Genomic DNA, 20,774 nt, shown 5'->3' with positions numbered 1-20,774 from the left:
GCCAATAATGGATGTACAGTTGTGTAAAGTTTAGGATAAGATGATTTAAAATGATCTCACTCATATGTGGAATCTAATGAACAAAATAAGCTGTCGAACAAAATAGATCTAGAGACAGAGAAGCATGGAACAGACTGATGAATCTCGGAGGGAAGCAGGGAGGCGGGGGTGGGTGGGAAGAGATTAACCCAAGAACTTATATGCATACTCGCATAACCCATGGACCAGACTCTAGTGCAGTGAAGGCCTGGAGGGAGGGGGGGGTGCAGGGAGGGGTTAATAGAGGAACAAAAGGGGTGCCATCTGTAATACTTTCAACAATAAAGATAAAAAAGAAAGAAAAAGATGCAGATTCAAAAATCCACATGGAATCTTGAGAGTAGGCATGGGTCACTCCTCAGCCTTGAGTATTCTGCTTTCCTGATGAGGGAGGTCTCTTGGATAAGAATTTTCATAGATACTTGCATATTAAAAAAGAAATAAGAATTTTCTCATTTTTAAAAAGGCAGCCTTGCTATTAAAATGTGATGTCAAGAAGAGCCAGGGATAGTGTTCAAAGATGTGTGGGCTCCAACGTGGTTCAAGTATAACTCGCTGGCTGTAGCGTGTACGACGTGTTTCCTGGCTCTTACAAAGTCTCAGTTCTTAGATCCAAATTGAGAATCACAGATACGTGCATAGCCTGGGGAGGGAAGTCAGGTTTGCTTTGTGTTTATACATTTGCCAATCATCCTTTCAATCTCTGCTGAATTATCTCCTGAAGCCCCTAGGAGCTTTGTATGTCATCTTTTGAAACAGTAAATCACTTTATTAGGTTTTTAAAAGAGCACTCCTCGTGTCATTTCCATTAGCCACTTTGTAAATTAATGCATTTTCCTTCCTGTTTAACCCGTTTGCAAGAAACTATTTCACATTTCTGCTGCCGTTCACTGGAGCTCAGTTAATTCATAATTTAAGTTGCAGGCTAATATGTAAAATGAGTGATTTTGACTCGTTTAAATGGTTCTAGACACGAGAGCTGCATTTCTTACTGAGATTCATGATGTCCGTGCTGCTTTTGTTTCCCAGCGCTGGGATCCCGGCACAGGCCAGACCTGGTGCCTAGCACGCCATCCCTGTTTGAAGCTGCTTCCCTGACGACCACCATTTCATCCTCTTCCTTATATGTCAATGAACAGTATCCACACGACAGGACGACGCTGTATTCAAACAGGTAATACTTGGCGCGATCAAACTGCCACACCGGCTGTTACCACATCAACATCACAACTAGATCAATCTCTCTGAATGAGAACAGGCCATGCCTAACACCCAGGATGTGCCTGTCACCTGCTCCGTAAGTAAGGAGGAGAGAGGGAACATGGTTGCTTGATTTTTACTGTGGCAAGAAATGCACCTTGGGGAAACACTCCTCTGATTTTTCTTACGTTAATCATTATGTTTGGTTCCGTGGAAGAAGACAAATCCTTCATCATTTTTATTTTAATGATTTTAAAATTTATTTTTTAATTACAGTTAATGTGCAATATTACATTAGTTTCTGGCGTACAACAGAGCACTTAGATATTTATATACCTTGCAAAGTGATTACCCTGGTAAGTCTAGTACCCATCTGGCACCATACGTAGTTATTACAATATTATTGACTATATTCCCTATGCTGTACTTTACATCCTCATGTTATTTTTATAATTGCCAATTTGTGCTTTTTAATCCCTTCACCTTTTTTACTTATCCTCCTAAATCCCCTCCCATTTGGCGACCATATGTAAACGAAATCATATGGCATTTGTCTTTCTCTGACTTATTTCACTTAGCACAATACCCTCTAGGTTCATCCATGTTATCACAGATGGCAAGATACTATTTTTTATGTTTGAGTAACTTTCCATTATACATACATACATACATATATACATACCACATCTTCTTGATCCATTCATCTATTGATGGATGTGAGGTTACTTCCCTATCTTAGCTATTGTAAATAATACTGCAGTGAACATAGGGGTGCATATGTCTTTTCGGATTAGTGTTCTGGATTTCTTCAGATAACTACCCAGCAGTGGAATTACTGGGTCAAATGGTAGTGCTATTTTTGGTGTGTTTTTTTAAGAACTTCCATAATGTTGTTCGTAGTAGCTACATCAATTTACAATCTCGCCAATAGTGCAGGAGGGTTCTCATTTCTTCACATCCTTACCAGCACTTGCTGCTTTTTTATTTATTGATGATAGCCATTTTGACGAGTTCGAGGTAATATCTCAATGTGGTTTTAATTTGCATTTCTTTCATGATGATTAGTGATGCTGAGCATCTTTTCATATGTCTGTTGGCCACCTGTATGTCCTCTTTGGAGAAATGTCTATTCAGGTCATCTGCCCAGTTTTTAATTTGATTATTTGGAGGGGTTTTTGCTGTTAAGTTATATGAGTTGCCTAATTTGTTTGGGATATTAACCCCTTATAGGATGCATCAGTGAGGAATATCTTCTCCCGGTCAGTAGGTTTTCTTTTCATTTTGTTGATGGCTTCTTTCACTATGCAGTTTGATGTAGTCTCATTTGTTTATTTTCTCTCTCTTTTTTTAGTAATTTCTTATGAATGGATTTTTTAAGCAAGCAATCTTGGTTAATATTGCAGAGATAGCTGCAAAGATATTTGAATACTGTCTTTTCATGTGAGTGACATTAGTGACTATGATAGAATAATGCCCCCCAAAACTGTTCACACGCTAATCCCCCGAACCCATGACTATATTACCTTCTATAGCAAAAGTACTTTGCCAATTTGATTCAGTTATAGGTCCTGAGGTGGGAAAAGTTACCTGAATTATTCAGATAGGTCAGTTGTAATCACTGGGGCCTTAGAAGAGGAAGACAGGAAGATCAGAGTCAGAGGAGGAGGCATGATGCCAGAGCAGAGGTCAGAGAGAGAGAAAGCTCTGAAGATGATGCAGTGCTGGCTTTGGAAGTGGAGGAGGAGGCCATGACATGAGGAATGCAGGCAGAATCTAGAAGCCAAAAAAGGCAGGACAACTGATTCTGCCTGAGAGCCTCCTCAAAGGAACACAGGGCGTCTGACTACCAGCGTTGTAAGGTAATAGATGTTTATTGTTTTATGCCTCCATGTTTATGATCATCTGTTACAGCAGCGATGGGAAAATAATATAGTGACTCTCAAACACCTAATGTAAATGTGAGCACTGAGGTGGGTTACTGAGATTTCTTACATAGGAAACTAATTTATTAGATATTTTTCCTTGTTAAAGAGAATGTTCCCAAACATTGTTTCTAGGAATAGAAAATATCTTCACAAAGAGGTCACAACACTGTCTGTGGGATTCGCTATTTTACTTTTTCTGTTTTTACATACGCAGTTTTATTATTAGCTTTCATTTGAGGACAGGGATTACTATGTACATACTCTCAATAATTATCTGTTAAATATTGAACAAGTTCTTGTTGAAATCTAGCTCTCGAGAATCAAGATCAAAGCTCTGCAGGTAAAGTGCTTCTTACACTGTAAGTCATTTTTCCACCTTCAGGCTAGCAGCTTGATTCATTCGATTTGATAGATTCATTTTTAATATATGCATATTTATAGATTATAGCTCAGTCCTTTGGCAAGTGAAGGCTTGGAGCTTCTGTAGAAATACTTTTTTGTTGCTGTTTCTTTCTCTCTTGGCTGGATACAAGTTAGGTGACAGCAGGTGAGGCAGCCAGGCTAGGTCTAGAGAAGGGAACAAGTCGCCAGGTGAGCCACCAATCTCAGCTGGGCTGCAGTTTGGATAGCTCTGTGGGAAGGCCAACAAAGAAGGCTCCATCATAAATTATTCGGCTCACCTGAACTGCAAAAGTGATTTGGTTAGCTTCCTTGGATTAGAAAAATTTAAGGTGACGTATACCTTTATTTATGTGTACTTCGACTGTTCGAATTTGTTATGCAAATTAGCCAAGCAACAGGTATGTTTTTTTTTATCTGCATGGTCCAGCTGCACACCGTTCTCTTGCTCTCAAATGTAAATAGACTCGAAAGATGGTTGAAAAGTCACAGGAAGTTGTTTGCCTGGTCAAAACAATTCTCATATGAAGCCGTGGTGGTGACTTACGGTTTGCTTCTGTTCTCATTATCAGGGTCATGTAACTGGGTATGCTATTAAATTCTTTGCAAGAACTTTCAGCATAAAAATTAAAGGGTTGTATTTGTTTGTTTGTTTGTTTGGGTGTCAGTGGTTGTAGTTAGGTATCCAGTGTTGGTCTAAGGCAGTGGTTCTCAACCTGTGGGTCGCGACCCCTTTGGCGGTCGAACGACCCTTTCACAGGGGTCGCCTAAGACCAGCCTGCATATCAGATATTTACATTACGATTCATAACAGTAGCAAAATTACAGGTATGAAGTAGCAACGAAAATAACTTTATGGTTGGGGGTGAAAACATGAGGAACTGTTTTAAAGGGTCAGAAGGTTGAGAACCACTGGCTAAGGAATTCAACTCTTGGGAATTTATAAGGTTCTCCCAGGGTCCGGCACTGCCTCCTGCTGACTCCGGACCCTCCTGGCCAGTGTGGGAGCCCCCAGTGCATGCCCTGCCTCTGCGTGCTCCAGGCCGTGGTGTAATTCTTGGTCCTTTTATTTATGCTGACACTGGTTATCATTTATTTGAATATGAAAAACATAAATGTTCTCTATGATTTTCTCTTTTGTTTTGTTGTTGAAATGAATTGTTTGAAATACATCTTTTTTGGCATTTTATCTCCAAGTTGCAATTTCACATCTGTCAGCCTAGGTTGGGTTCAGTGACAAGAACAAGAAACAATTCTTACTCAGAAAGGGATTTGATGGAGGGAACGGAGTTCTGACAAACTCTGTGGAAAGGCTGGGGGCGTGCGCACCGGCTGGACATTGGGAATCAGCCCTGAGCACACCACCCAGCTGGCCCACCAGCAGCCCGCAACCTTTACCACAATCAATGGGTGCCCTGCTAACAAAGCAAGCCAGGGAAAAGCATGTTGGTGAACCCAGAATGTGTTTAAATAAGCTAACAATTAAGAATTAAGCAGTTTCACAAAAATACCCAGATTCTATTGAAAAACCACTAGTTTTGGCCCAGCTGACAATGGCTCAGTGATTGAGCGTCCACCTAGGAACCAGGAATTCATGGTTCGATTCCCAGTCAGGACACATGCCCGTGTTGTGAGCTCGATCCCCAGTAGGGGGCATGCAGGAGGCAGCCGATTAATGATTCTCATCATTGATGTTTCTCTCTCTCCCTTTCTGAACTCAATAAAAATAAAAAAAGAGAGAAAAACCACTAGCTTTGGCACCACCTGGCTACATTGGGTCCTGGTGTTGCTCCGCTGAGGGGAGAAGCGTGAACCCAGCTCACTACCCTCTGCTTCCCTCATCTCTGCAGTTGCCTGCCTGTGGGTATTTCAGCTGTTAGCCTTCATGGAGAGGAGAAGTCACAGACAAACCTCATATCTTACCCACTGCCTTAGGGAAGTAGTATGGAAAAAGGTGCAGGAAAGACACAAAGGTGCTAAGAACCCTCAAGACAAATAATGGCGTCCCAACTCCTGAAAATCAATATTCCTGTTTCTCCCACCTACCGTGTCCAACCCTGACTATTCCACGGGAAACCTTACCAGCAAACTGAAGAGAAACGATCAGATGTTGTTTCTATCCTGTCTTCCTTGACAGCCCTCCTAGTCCTCATGGTATCTCTTGAAGCAACAAATACAAAGGATTCCAAACCTCATCTGGCCTGGTGGGGTTTAACATCTACTTCCAGAGCCTGCGAAGGAGAGGCGCTGAATGGCGATGTTATCATTCACATCGGGGTTGTTCCCTTTCTTTCTTTATGAATCATTTTTTTCTGTTGAGGCCAAGTGGCTGTTTTCCTGTTGAACATTATGCTATATATATCTGCACTTCAATCAGCTGTAAGTACTTCAGCGAGCGGTTGTCATTCCACCCGTCTTTTTCGAATCCTTGACTCTGAAAGGTGTTGATTAATGCCTGGATGTCTCCACTCCAAATCGCATCCTGCAGCGAGAAAGTGCTGTCCTTAGAATTGTTCCTTTTTAAAAAGGATTATTCTCTGTAACTTCAAAAACTCCAGTGGCAATCCATTCTTTTTCTTTTTAAGAGCACTTCAAAAACTGACTAGGAAGTGAAGGAAAACAGGGCCGTGTGGAAAGCATCCACTGAACCTGATGATTGGGAGCACAGATTTCACTGTGCGGTTCTGAGGTAGAGTGTGCACTTCACAGGAACGAAGAGAAACTGTTGTGGGTACATGCTTCCCAGGCAAATAGTGGGGTTTACATTCTGAAGTTTTGATCCTTGGCTTTTCTTTCCTAGTAGGAACTCTGTTCTTTTAAAGAAGGTATGCATTGAGCACTGAGAAAGGCAGAAGCAAATAAAGTGTGTTATCTCAAAGTTAAGAACAATTTGATGTGGAAATTGGTTAGACTCATGAATATTAATTCTTTTCATGATTTCCTGCACAGTTGGTAGCAAAGCTAAAGCTCTGATTATGCATAAGGATCGAAAGCCCTGCTGCATTCCAATGTCTTTCTACATTACCATCAAAGATGCCTTTACCCACATCACCGTGCTGTTCCATCTCCTGCTTTGCTGGTGGCTATTTCAATGGTGGGCTCACCCTGGAGACACTGGGAACATTGTGAGAAGGGTAGGTGGTCAGAGGAAAAGTCACTGCTCATAGAGGGACAGCTGGCAAAGGCTTCCTAAATGATGACTCCAACGTTCCAAGCCTCAGAGGCCGAGCCAGTGGATCAGACCACAGTTCTGTGTCCCTTTCTTCCTGCCAGGAGGGTATTATAGACCCCGGAGAGGGGTGAACAGTTGTCTCTAGCCACAGCCCCTCCCCTCAAACTGCTTACCATTCACATTTAGGAGCCATCCATCTGTGAAGTTCAGAGGACCCATTAGCGTAGAGATTTATCTAAACTATAAGGAAGGAGAAATGCAGAGCATTATGTGACCTATCCAAGGTCACAGGACTTGCTAATGGGATTTACGCCAGAGCACAGGTCTCTGGGGCCCAAGCCCCTGTCCTTCCCCCTGTTCCACTCTTTCGTCACGGCCTGCAGGTACTGCCAGCCTCTGCTTGTTGTGTGTGCTCTGGGCAGTGATTGGCTGTGTTCTTCTCCCTAAGTACTGCCAGCCTCTGCTTGTTGTGTGTGCTCTGCGCAGACAGTGATTGGCTGTGTTCTTCTCCCTAGCATGAGTCCTGGCCCTGTGTTTGAGCCACTTTTCGCAGTTTAATAACTGAAATATTCCCAATAGGCAAAGTGGCGGGCTTAAGTCCATGTCTGCCTATGGTGTTTATCCTTGAAGTCTTTGGCTAAGTTTCCTTCTTAAAAGCACCATGGCTGTGGGAGACTTTTTTATCATCGTACTAGTCAAACCGTTAATAATAATTATAACAACTACAATAATAGCTCATTATTGGACCATATTAAGAGTCTGTGTAAAGTTCCTTACATGAATAAAGTCGCTTAATTCTCACAGCAACACTGAAAATAATCCCCGACACTGTGTTTATTTTCTCTAGTTGACAGATGCAGGGTGCTTTACAACATTAGGTTACTTTCCTGAGGTCAAATGGCTAAAAAGTAGAGCCATCGTTTCTGCCCATAGCACTGACATAGAACCAAAGGCACGGGCCTCCGCTGTTCGATGGCTGCCCCATCCACATGGTCACATCTCAGACAAGATGACTTTCAGATGATGCTTTTAATGGAAATTCAGTAATACCCACACAAGTTCTCTTCCTCTTCATTCATTTGCCTTGTCTTTTTCCCCTGTAATTTTGAGTGAGGATTTTCACTTTCCAAGATGTGAGAGACTGGCTGTGTTCAAACACTCAAAATAAGGCATCTTAATTTAAATTCACAAGAAACTAAAATAGCTTTTTCCTCAAGGTTTTGTTGTTGTTGTTAAATCCTCACTCAAGGACATTTTTCCATTGATTTTATTTTAGAGTGAAAGGCAAGGGGAGAGACAGAGAGAGAGAGAACTATCGATGCCAAAGAGACACATTGATTTGTTGTTTCCCGCACACGCCCCAACCAGGGCCAGGGATCAAGCCTGCAAACAAGATGCATGCCCTTGATGGCGCTGGAACTGAGGACCCTTCAGTCCACAGGCTGATGCTGTATCCACTGAGCCAAACTGGCTCAGGCTGTTTCCTCACGTTTTTATTTCCAGTTCTGCAGGTGGGACACCAAATGTTACATGACCACTGAGAAGAGACTTTTGTTAGATACATTTCGGCTGATTTAGAAAACTCTCTTCTGATGACACAGTAAGGTTAGCAGGAAATTTATCACAGAATGAAGGGAAAAGAAAGTTGATTGCAAGAAGTTTCTACCAACTCCAGTTCTCTAACCATAACCTCAAGGGAGGGACAGTGCCGGCTTGCAGTACCTGTTATAAACACAGCAGTGACCTGCTGAGCCTGCATGCCAGCCTGGGACAGGCCCCTCTGCAGCCCTCCTGCCGATGCCGGAATTAAATCTGACCTCTCCAGGCTCTGAGCATTTATGCTTCTTAGTCTGGTGACCCCAACCATGCAGACAGCCCTTAGCGCTCTCACCCTCGCCCGGGGCTGGGTCTTTCTCTTGCATTTTAATTATTATAAGTCATTCATTAGATTATTAGCCCTCAGACTGCCACTCCTACCTATCTAGCATTGGCCAAGTCACTACCTTTACGTGCTTGTTTCTTCATTTGTAAAATATGGGTTATTATGAAATGATAATTGAAAAGTATTTACAATACCTGGCACACAGTAAGCACATCAAAGTATTTATTAAAATAACCAAGTGATCCCAAATCCTAACACGTGGCAGCTTTCTGGTAAGTTCCACTGTGAAGGGCAAGGTGGGCTTGCCTTGGCAACAAGCCATGCAGAGTACTTCATTAGTTGTGACTAAAAACATCCTAGTCAAGGAAGCAGAAAGCACATTTGGAATTTCAGAGAACTTGGTAAAGGGAATTGGTTATGGAGTGTGGGGAGGTTGCAGCGTGAAGGGGGAAGGGAGGGACCCAGGTCAGTAGCTGCAGGAGGCAGCCATCACCTAGACCAGTGATGGCGAACCTATGACACACGTGTCAGAGGTGACAAGTGAACTCATTCTTTTGGTTGATTTTTCTTTGTTAAATGGCATTTAAATATATAAAATAAATGTCAAAAATATAAGCCTTTGTTTCACTATGGTTGCAAATATCAAAAAATTTCTATATGTGACATGGCACCAGAGTTAAGTTAGGGTTTTTCAAAATGCTGACACACCGAGCTCAAAAGGTTCGCCATCACTGACCTAGCCGCATGAAGGAGGGCCCCACCTGGGGACCGGCGGCCACTTTGGGGGCAGGGACAGAGGCAGAGGAGATCACTTAAAGAGCTGGGAGAGTGGCGGGGACACAGCTGCCTCCAGAGACACCAGCCAAAGAAGGAAGGAAAAAATGAGTGAGAAGAGGCCCAAAGGCTTCCTCCCTCCCACCCGCTCCTCTCCCGCCAGGGTCCTGCACCAGCCCGTGTGACACTTGGCCCCAGCCTTGCAAAGCAGAGCTGAAACCAGATATAAATACTGGTAATAGCCACAGTCCATAGAGCAAAAACTAGATAGATGTAAGGTCTTTACAAAAAAGATTTGCAAGGGTCAAAGCTGTACAAAGGGAGAATGTGTGTGCAAACACAGGAGTTGATTTAAGGAATCGCTTCCTTATAAAAGGAATCCTAGAGACAGGTTTTTTCACCGTGCCAATGCGGGAGATAGTAGAAAGTAGCTGTAATTTTTTTAAATGGTCTGTGCCATTAGAGACTCCAGTTTTTACCCATAAGTCTCTTTGACAGTCAGCAGTGCTCTCCCAGGTGCTGCACTGGAGTAGATGGCCCTAAGTACTCATAGGAATATCTGTGCTAATTCCAGGCACGTGGCATAGACCAAAAGGTTCTTCAGCTCCAGCATCCACGAAAAGGGACAGGACAGCTATCACTCACGCCAGGACCCCCGCCACCACAGCTCATCAACAGACTATCACTCAGTCTAGAACACACACAGGGTAGAGGGATGGTTTCGCTTCCATTCTTATTACAGTGAAGGATTTAATTAAGTTTTCTCCAGTGTCAGGAAACTAGGTCAACAAGTAATGATGGTACAGATTTGGGGGAGAATAACACTCCTTAGGGCCCTGAAGCAGAAACCTGCTTTGCTACAGGCGAACCTAAGAGTGAGGCCAATCTTTTCACTTGTGGTGAGGGCACTGCAGAGAACATTGGAGCCTGGTAGAAGTTTCATAATATGCCTGTTAGTTTAGCTTCCACCCCAACCCAAGGGAAAAAAACAAACAAACAAAAAACATGGGATTTATATCACATAGTCTGCACTTGGATTTTATTAGATGCTTTTTTATTTTTATTTTTTACAAATTATAGAATTCTGAAGTTACTAGAGGGCCAGTGCATGACATTTGTGCGCTGGGCGCAGGGTCCCTCAGCCCAGCCTGCACCCTTTTGCAGTCTGGGACCCCTTGGGGGATGTCTGCCTGCCGGCTTAGGCCCGCTCCCTGCATGGTCCTTAGTGCTGCGCCATGGAGGCGGGAGAGGCTCCCACCACTGCAGCTGCACTCACCAGCTGTGAGCCCAGCTCTTGGCTGAGCGGCGCTCCCCCTGTGGGAGCGCACTGACCACCAGGAGGCAGCTCCTGCATTGAGCATCTGCTCCCTGGTGGTCAGTGCACATCATAGCAACCAGTTTTTCCGCTGTTCAGTCGATTTCCATATTAGCCTTTTATTATATAGGATTAGCTTTTCAAATTATCCGCCATATATTTAAGCATGGGCAGAAAATTGAAGTGAATTTTTCAGATATCTGACATTTTATGAAGAACAGTTTAGGTTTCAACATCAATTCAAAGAATGCTTGTTTTTTGATGAATTGGTACATGGTAATATTTCTAGGTGCTTGTTGTGCATTAAGATTTATGAGGGGTGGGGGGAAGTGGCAAGTGTTGGCCAGCCTTTGGATATCCTAACTTATCAAAAATAATCTTTTATCCATTTTCTGCCTCTTAGTTCTAAGACAAAAACAAGCAACTCTTCTTCATTTCCCGTGACTTCGTCCACTAGTGTTGCCACATGTCTGGGAGAAGGGCTTGCTGGTGCTGGGTATGTCTCTGCAGACCCTCCCCAGTCCTCTGCCTTCCTTCGTTGATTCTCTAGAGCCGTGGTCGGCAAGCCGCGGCTCGCGAGCCACATGCGGCTCTTTGGCCCCTTGAGTATGGCTCTTCCACAAAATACCACGTGCGGACGCGCACGTACAGCACGATTGAAACTTCGTGGCCCTTGCGCAGAAGTCGGTTTTTGGAAAGGAGATAGAAGAAACAAGTATACAAGACGAGTGTGGATGGGAGAGTTGGAAGGGGTCGACCTCAGCGAACGTACCTCAATCAGATTGAGGATGTTTTTAGCAAAGGCCAGCTTAGGAGTACCCTAATTAAGTTAATAACAATGTACGTACCTATATAGTTTAAGTTTAAAAAATGTGGCTCTCAAAAGAAATTTCAGTCGTACTGTTGATATTTGGCTCTGTTGACTAATGAGTTTGCCGACTACTGCTCTAGAGAAATGCTTCCCAAAGCATCACTACCTCCTCAGGACTTATGCTCACTAGAGTTTAAGAAGTAAAGTTCTTTCAAGGTACTCCTCTCCTTCTCTCTATTGACTGAGGACTGCAACTATTTCTTTGCCTTGTGGTTCAGCTGAAACATGGGTGGAGTCATTCAAGGAATTAAAAGGACAGGCATGTGATACCTGAGATGCAAAACCAGAGCAGAATAGACGGGTTTCCAGATTATCATCAGGAGATGGGACCTCAGGTCCTCTCTCATATCTCAGACTGCCCGGGCGTGTCCTAAACAAAGTGCCCTTGCCCCGAAGGTATTTTAGGTTAGCACCCGCAGTGGGGAATAAATACCGCAACACCTGTGGGGCATACCCCCGAACCTGCTTCTAGCCCAGCCCCTCTGACCTCAGGCCAAACGACATTTCAGCTCAGCAGCTGTTCTTGACCTGAGTCTGCAGAGATCCTGACTGAGTGGCCGAAGCCCTTCTCTTTCAAATCTAATGGGCTTTACTGACTCTTGTTCTGCCTAGAGGTTTGTTTGGTCCTTCCGGCCCCTGGAAGTCGCCCTCTCTATCCTGACCACTTCTCTCTGCCCTTTCAGTCTGTCCACACCACACTCAATAGCTAGTTCTACGCTTTGGTTAAGCGGGTCTGATACAAGCTGGTGTCTTGCTTCTGCCCGAGTGGCCCCTCAGCCCCACCCAGGGCAGCACCTCGGGCTTGTCTGCTTCACTTCAGCTCCGTCAGCTGCTGTGGCCTCTCTCTGAGGTGCCCCTTTTTGGCCCACCCACTGCATTCCCACTTGCCTTCTGAGCCATGGCCTCTCTCTGATATCGCATAGAGAGTGGTGGTGACTTCCAGGGCCTGAGCGCCGGGATGGGTGAACCTCCAGGCTCGCTTTAGCAGCGCCCGCCATTCCTCCTCCATCCCTGGCACCCTGGAGGGCGAGGCTCTGCCAGAATCCCGTTTCATTTTGCTTCTCTGATAAACCGCAAATATACACAAAGAATAACAAACCCTTCAAGGCTAGAAGAAAGTTGATTCCCACATCCCATGTTTAATCCTCTGCTACCTGTGAAATTTTCTCCTTGTCATTTAGATGACTTGCTGATCTTTTGGGGAAAGAATTTCACCTTGGAAGTCCACAGTAAACCTGTGTTGAGGACTCATTAATTTCAGAGAAACTAACAGCCCCGGATAGGAAGACTAAACACAACCAGCCTTTTGCTTTTAGCTCATTATAGGCTGGGTGTCAGCAGATTTGGGTACGTGAAATGAGGGAATTGGGAGGCAATGATAAAAATCTCAAGTCAGAATAATATTAATCCAAAATGTACTTATTTAATAGCCTGCTTTCAAGGATAAAGTAATAAAGAGGAAATATATAATGACATAAAGGAGCTCCTTGTTTTTCTGGCCAGCCATATTAAAAATTAGTGACCGGAAGGTCACACAAGAACTTTAAAACAACCAGACTTGTTTTCTCAACGAAGGAGTTAGCTGAAATGAAAAGGTCGCCCGGTGGCCACTTGGAGAAAGTATACGTGAGCATTTCTCTGTCTTTTCTCTCCTTGTTTCCCATCACCCTGCAGGGGTGCTCCCGAGTGCCGAGGCACGGGGTCTGGGTGAGCTGTTTCATCTTTTGTTCACGTGTGAGTGCATCTGGGTTGGTGTCCAGTCGTTCCAACTGCTGTTACTCCATTTTCTTTACCTTCACTGAGTCATGAGAAGAGAAGAAGCAGGCATTTCAGGGCCAGGGCAAAGCTGATTTGTGAAGCGGATCTAGTTTTCACTTTGCCTTTATCTTGCCCACCCTCCTGATGTTTTCCCAATCCCAGTAGCACAGCTTGTCCTCAAACAATCATGGAGCTCTGGAAATGAAAGGGTCCTTTGACATCTTGTCATCCAGCCCTTTTATTTTTTTTGTATCAAAATTCTGTATGTCAAGTTTAACAGTCAAATAGCTGTATAAAGTTTTTTAGGAAAAAGGGCAGGTCCTGCCTGGCCAGCATGGCTCAGTGGTTGAGTGTCAACCTATGAACCAAGAGGTTCAATTCCGGTTGGAGCATATGCCCGGGTTGGATCCCCAGTGTGGGGCATGCAGGAGGCAGCTGATCAATGTTTCTCTCTCTCTCTCTCGCTCTCTCTTCCTCTCTGAAATAAGATTATACTTTTTTTTTTTTTTAAGAGAGAGGACCAAAGAGTTGCTGAGTGAGGATGCTGAGGTTGCAACATAACTTAATAGCAGAACAGGAACTAAGGCCTACATTTCCTAACTCCTTGGTCAGGGCAGCCTCTTTCCAAATAATCAGTATCATGAATAATGGATTCATCCACAGTGAGTGAGGTCCTAGTAGGGTGTGATGAGTTTCAAAGGCTCTTTTGCGAAGAGCCCGTTGTATTTTTACTTAGACTGGTTTCTCATTAGGAGTCAGTAAATCAGGAAGCTTCTGAGGTCTTCCCAACACCTTCATGCTCCACAGACAAACCCCGTGGAAGGGAAAGGTTCGTGGGAAATGTTGACAACACAACAGTGGCCAAGTTATACTGCATTTAACTTTTGCGCCTTTTTAACTTTGCATGTAACTGGAGTAGTACCGGGTCCCACCAACATGTGAGAACAAATGGGGTGACAGTCAGATACCAAAATCCACTCTTGCTTTCCCATCTACTGAGGCAGATGCTGAGTCCCCTGTCACATCCCCTGCAAATGGACCTGGAGTCCCCGGAGGTGTCTCCTGGGTGATCACAACAAGTCCAATCCCACTGAGAGCTGTCACTCCTCCTTTGTCCCTCAGCAGGCACTGCAGTCTCCCACCAGGCCCGGAAGGTCCCGTCCACCCCGTGCTGGGCCTTTAGCCATGCACAGCGGAGGCCCAGACGCCCAGAGCCACGGCACATGGGGAAGAGCACCCTTACTTGTTAGAGGGGCCCCAAAACAATATTACTTGTGCTTGATGTTTTATAGACTTTGAGGAAATAGCTCTCCTGGTTTTGTCTGTTTGTATTCTCCATCTCCCCTTCCCCTCTATGACTTTCTCTGTGTCTCCCACCCTAGGAATCAAACATGAGTCCTTGGGTTAGCCTGCTACATGAACTAGACGTGATTCAATTCATTTGCTTTCACAGACCTTCCTCAATCCTCAGCAAATAGACTTGTACTGGGCCTGCCCACCAGGCAGATCTAAATCCTACGAATAGATACTGCTTCGTGTCTGTTCTTGGGCTGGGATCCTTATCATATCTATTAATATAGACAGTACACATACTCACACTTCAACCATCATATCTATTAATATAGACAGTACACATACTCACATTTCAACCCAATATCCCCAAACATGTGGGGAAGGCCTTCTCAGCACAGGGCATGGTATAGCATGCTAGACAGGATAGCAAATGTGGAAAGTCCTTGCTTGAGAAATTATACTATTTGTATTAATAGATACAATAAAAGGCTACTGCTGTTCAGTTCAATGAAAGACCTGTGCAAAGTGAGTTAGGAGAACAGAGTCAGGAAAGATGACTGGCCCAGAGCTGTGGTGATGCCCGCAGCAAAGGAGGAGCATGCAAAGGGCAAAAGCTGCATATCCCTCATAGGATCTGCCATGGTCTTTGGTATAGTAAGTGCTCAGAAAAGGTTTCTTTATAATCCAAATGCAGTGTTGGAAGTACTTAAGCTTAGGTGAACTAAGAAAGGATCCCGAAAAAGTGAAATGCTATATTATTAAAAAGTTTAATTCCAGGAAGATGTGTATTGATCACTTGCTTCTGGTCATTGTAACAGTTATAACACATTTAACTTTTCCAGTGCGGACTGATGAGCCCTGGGCTCAGCAACCCAGCACCATGAGCTAGCAGAGTGCCCCAGTTGATTGGCATTCAATCCCACGTGTCAGTCTGTGGTTGAGATAGATATAAAATTGATGTCCTTGCCTCGGTGACATAGAAACAGTTCTTGATAAACAAGGGGCTCCCACATAGAGCCCTGTCAGCGGGATTTCTGGAGAGCCAGGGAACTGGATATTTTTGTGGAAGAGTGCAGCTCTCCGATGTAAATGGAGATTCTGCCTCTTTGCCAAGACAGAAAAGCAGGTCACCTGGGAGCTGGCCTCAGATGGAAGTAATTATGTGAATTCTGGGGGGTGGTGAGTGCATCACATCTTCATAGCACTTACCTGATATTTATGAAGCCTCTGACTATATATGGAAGGTAATTTTTTTAAATGAGTAAGTTGTAGCTACCGTTAGTTAATGCACATTTTTCTCATTTTTTGTTTGTGATAACAACCCTAAGACATGTAATGGATGCCTATTCTATATCATTTCGTCTGCTGAGCACTCTACAGATTTATTTTATTGAATGCACTTGTCAACCCTACAAGGCAAGCACTGGTGGAAGGAGGAAACAGGTCTTACAAAGAAACATACATAACAGCAACATGAAACAGTCCATTATTACCAAGGCCATTGTGTACCCAAATCTAAGATTGTATAAAAACACTACTTGACCCATAAAATGAACTTCTAGACACTAATGAAATATTTTCCTCTAAAATCTATAATTCTTCAACCGTTATGAATGCAGTCTCAAATGTATCACCTGAAAGCATTCCCATTTTTTTTATCTAATGCAATAGAACCTTAGGCAATTTGGAAGTGGCCCCATAACTGACAAAAATGAACACAAATAGCAAATAGTCCAGTCAGTGGACTCACGTGATGTGATTTAGGCTTAGGTCAGGGTTTCTTCCGTATCAATATGTTACTAGAGAAAGAACAGTATCTTATGAAATCTCATCACTTTGTATTGAAAAGTAGAAGTGAGCCCCGTACTGGAAATGCTTCAGCCCAAGTAACAAAAACCCGGTAGTAGGCACAGCTTGAACTTTCCAGACAGGATGGTGAGACCCACTGGTTAGCCCCAAAGAGATGAGCAGAGATGTTTATCCCCTCAGTCTTCAGGGTACTGAGCGGGGCTGGGGCAGCTGAAGCCACTGCGGTTATTCACCTCAGGTACCAGCAGTCTCCTCCGTGTTCCCCTGATACCATGTTCTGTGAATGGCATGGTATTGAAAAAGGTTGAGCAGTGCTGGCCTGATATGTTATAAAGGATGTTGTCATTTACTTCACATAAAGTTCAGAACTATGCAATGCAGGGTGAATACAGCTGTGCAGTGACAGTCCCAGAGGTCCAGGCTCTGTCCATCTTCCTGCTTTGCTACCCTCTCTACTTTTTGGTTTTGCTTCTCTGCATTGCCACATGGTCACAAGGTGGCTGCCACAGCCTCACACATCATGTCCTCGCTCCAGGGATTTATGCCAGAAGAAAACAAATAGAACAAGGAAAACAAGGGAGAGTGTTTCTCATTACAACAATTTGTTTTTTTTACCCAGGTTACAGGGGACCTAGGGGAGCTTTCCCAGTCAGTCCGGCCCCACCAGATCACATGACCACCTCTTTTTGGAAAGGAGGCTGGGAAGAAACCTACCTGCACTGACACTACTGGTCTCCACCCTCTACCTAAACTAAAAATTGGGGGTTCTGTTAGCAAAGACAGAGCACTGTGGTGGTCGTGCAGGCACCAATGATAGTGCCAAACACAGCCTGTAAGGGCGAAGCCAGGATTTTTTTAAATGAGACAGATTTTTCAGCTTCTGAAGTAATTGTTTAGACTGTTTCCATCAAAATATCACCCACGTGATCACTTACCCCTGAAACAGAGCATCCTACAGATAAAAAAACAAAGATTTATGCAAATATCAGTCAAAGAAATTTAAGTTTTTTCTATTCATTTTCATCCAGAGACAAGACAAGCAGCATTTATGGTTTTGCAGCTTTGAGTTGTAGAACTAAGAATGATTTTTTTGCTTTTTCTCTTGTTCAATAGTTTGCGGATTTTTCATCATGTATTACATTTGCAATGAAAAGGCATTCATATTTTTAATTATTTTTCAATGTGATGGGTTCCTAAGAATGTTGCTTGAGGTGTCTCAAGAACTGGACTACAGAGTTCATTTTGTTTCATTTCTTAAACATTAAAATGAAAGTCATCGTAAAACAAATGTCTCGCACCACAGGTTTTAAAAGGATAACTTCTTTGTTCAAGCAGTATTTGGATATTTGGAGATATTTTTCTCTTCCTCAGACTTGGCAGAGCAAAGTATTATTTGTATTGTGTTGCATAAACCATATCAGAGATTCATGGCACTGAGGGGAGAAACTAAACATAATCATTACCTTTGATTAATTGGTAAGTTTTAGAACACTGGTTCATAATATTCCCAATGCTGAGTTGGCAGGAAAAAAAGAATAAGAAAGAAAACACAGTCACCCAGAATCTTTCCTTTATAACTTGAAATCTTGGATTTGAAAAACAGAAATAATTCTGAACCAATTTGCAGTCTATGCTAAGGAACAGACTTTTTCAGCTTTGTGAATTCATTTTCTGATTATGAAAGCTATATATAGGAACATTACACTGTAGGAAATTTGGAAAAGAAAGAAGTCATTCTTAATCCCATGACTTGAGAGAATTGTTATTGCCTTTGTAAACGCCAGTTAGGCTCTGTATGGTTCATTATATTATTGTAATCGCAGTGTAAATGCCACTTTAAATTATATCATACGTTTCTATGGTACCAAATGTTCTCTTCATACTTCTTTTCATGTTTGGTTTTATTTTTATCCAAGATCTAATTTAATAAAAATATATCCCATTTACTCCCTACCCCATTTCCTCTCCACGAAAGGTAATCGTGTTTACCTTTTAATCTAACCTTTTGGCTATTTCTTCTTGCCGGGGAGGGAAAATTCCTCTCGCCCCTTCTTGGTTCCTCTGGCTGGTTGAATAATTAAAATGGTATAAGGCAACTGACAGGAGAAAATCAAGTTTAAGATGTGCACACAAGCAAATCACATAAGCATGAGGAATTTCAAAGCCAGTCAGGCAAAATGAGGTATGTGTGTGACTTTGGACTAGGGAGGGCGTACGAACCTGGGACTTCAGAGGGAAGAAAGGCAACTCGTGGTGGACGAAAACAGTTAATGTTGAGTAAACAAATGTTTGCTGGGCCATCTAGAGACAATGGGACACAGAAGAAACTTCGATCAAAAGTCCTCTCTGCCACACCTAGCTCAGATTAAACTGTAGCGTTCTAGGCCTTAAAAATAATCAGCTTAAATGATCAATATTCCAAAGAGGCAGTTGGGGGCATGGCAAACTCCCCATCATCTCTAAACAAAACACTACTTCGTGGTTTTTAATGTTCTCACTTTGGAAGAGGATAACATAGCTCCTTTTTATCACCCGTCTCTCTGCTAACCTTCTCATTCCCTCCATCCTACTAGTGGAGTTGCACTGTAATTCAGGTCAGATTGCTACCTCCCTTATTGTGTCCTAAACACTGTTCACAAATGTGCCCTATTGCAAGGCATCATTACTTTTCCTGGTATTTTTTCCCAAAAGGATGTTTTGCTCCGCTAGCTGTCTACATACTTCTTACTAATCGAATCTCGAGCTCTTCACCAACGTCTGATGGGTCCAGGTGCATCAGACATTGTGCACCGCTGTCAGGTCTGCCACCTGAGACCTTCTCCTCTGAGTGGCCGGTCCAGTCTGCTGTCTATGGTGCACAGCTGTCATCCGGGGAACTTGCTCCCCTTTGCTCCGGGGAGGCCCTTTGTTTCTGGTGTTGGCTCCCCTGCTTCATAGTTCTCACACCTTCCTCTTCTTGTTCCCTTGTTTCTGTGGAACATGTCCTCCAGTATTTTTTTTAGCAAAGGATTCGTGGGAAATAAATTTTTTGAGATCTGCCTGTCTGAAATGTCTTTTTGCTAAGCTCACTCACAAGTAATAGTTTGGCATGGTATAGACTTTTATTTTGAAAATGGTTTCCCTTTAGGTCAGTGATTTTCAACTGGTGTGCCACAAGAATTTTTAAAACATGCAACACCTGCCCTAACCGGTTTGGCTCAGTGGATAGAGCATCGGCCTGCGGACTGAAGGGTCCCAGGTTCGATTCCAGTCAAGGGCATGTACCTTGGTTGTGGGCACATCCCCAGTAAGGGGGTGTGCAGGAGGCAGCTGATTGATGTTTCTCTCTCATTGATGTTTCTAACTTTCTATCCTTCTCCCTTCCTCTCTGTAAAAAAAAAAATAAAAAAAAATATTTTTTTAAAAAAACATGCAATACCAGACTATTTGGTCAGGGCACTTATAGAGTTGCATCTTATTGGCCATGTGCATCACATAATGAGGTTGCATCTGATTAATTCTTGGTACCAGAAACTCTTCTGTACAAGTATAGACACCTGATTTTTTTAAAGTCACTTTCGAACAAAAAGGATAGGAAGTTACTATTGTTTTTGTAAATCAAATGAAAAACATACCTATTTTTGGTCAGATTGGCAAAAAATATTTTTTACTGTGCCACAGAATTTGTTTATGTGTGCCATGAGACAAAAAAGGTTGAAAATCACTGCTTTAGGTTTTTAAAGGCATTATTCTATTGTCGTCAGCTCCCCAGGTTGCTGTTGTGAAGTTCAAAGCCATTCTGCATCCTAATCCTCCGCATATAATCCCCCCTTTGCCCCCTCGTCCACTGTCTAAAAGTTTAAAGATCTTCTTTTTTCCTGATAAGTGCCTTAGAGTGGGTCATATTTCCATTCCTTGTAAAGTATACTCAGTGGGCCTTTTCAGTCTGCACGCTCATGTCCTTTGGGTCTAGGAAATTTTCTTTTTCTTCTTTTATTTTTTCTTTCTTGTTTGTTGTTAGTCTAAAATATTTTCTTGATGATTTCTTGTCTCTGTTTTCTCTCTTCTCTCTGTAAATCCTTTTGAAAATTGGAACTGCTAAACTGTCTTTCATATTTCTATTGTTTTATTCTGTCTCCCATCTCTTTGCTCCATTTTGTGGTGAAATTTCCTTGTATTTTCATAGAACCTTGTTACTGAGGCACTTCTGCTATTATATTTTTACTTGCTAAGACCTCTTTCTTATTTTTTTAAGAATCATTGTTTCATAGTTACAGTAACTTATCTGAGAATATAATTGATCGTTGAGATGTGGGCTTTTGGCATTTTCTTCTCCCAGCATAATAACTTTCCCTCCA

General features: G+C 43.0%; 1 protein-coding gene across 4 annotated transcripts in view; it reads left to right on the top strand.

Moving 5' to 3' along the window:
* The window catches only part of PIP5K1B (phosphatidylinositol-4-phosphate 5-kinase, type I, beta), a 309,531-nt gene that overhangs the window by 239,986 nt on the left and 48,771 nt on the right, over positions 1–20,774 (top strand). For 3 of the 4 annotated variants that reach the window (XM_015565018.1, XM_015565016.1, XM_015565015.1), the window contains one exon: positions 1,069–1,213. In XM_015565018.1, coding sequence (XP_015420504.1) covers positions 1,069–1,213 — 145 coding nt within the window. Of the gene's footprint in view, positions 1–1,068; positions 1,214–5,517; positions 5,672–20,774 lie in introns of those variants that run through there. The other variant, XM_015565017.1, reaches the window with a different exon arrangement.

The sequence above is a fragment of the Myotis davidii genome, unplaced genomic scaffold, assembly GCF_000327345.1.
Source record: "Myotis davidii unplaced genomic scaffold, ASM32734v1 scaffold616, whole genome shotgun sequence".
NCBI classification, from domain to species: domain Eukaryota; kingdom Metazoa; phylum Chordata; class Mammalia; order Chiroptera; family Vespertilionidae; genus Myotis; species Myotis davidii.
This window is presented reverse-complemented; position numbering and strand designations above follow the sequence as displayed.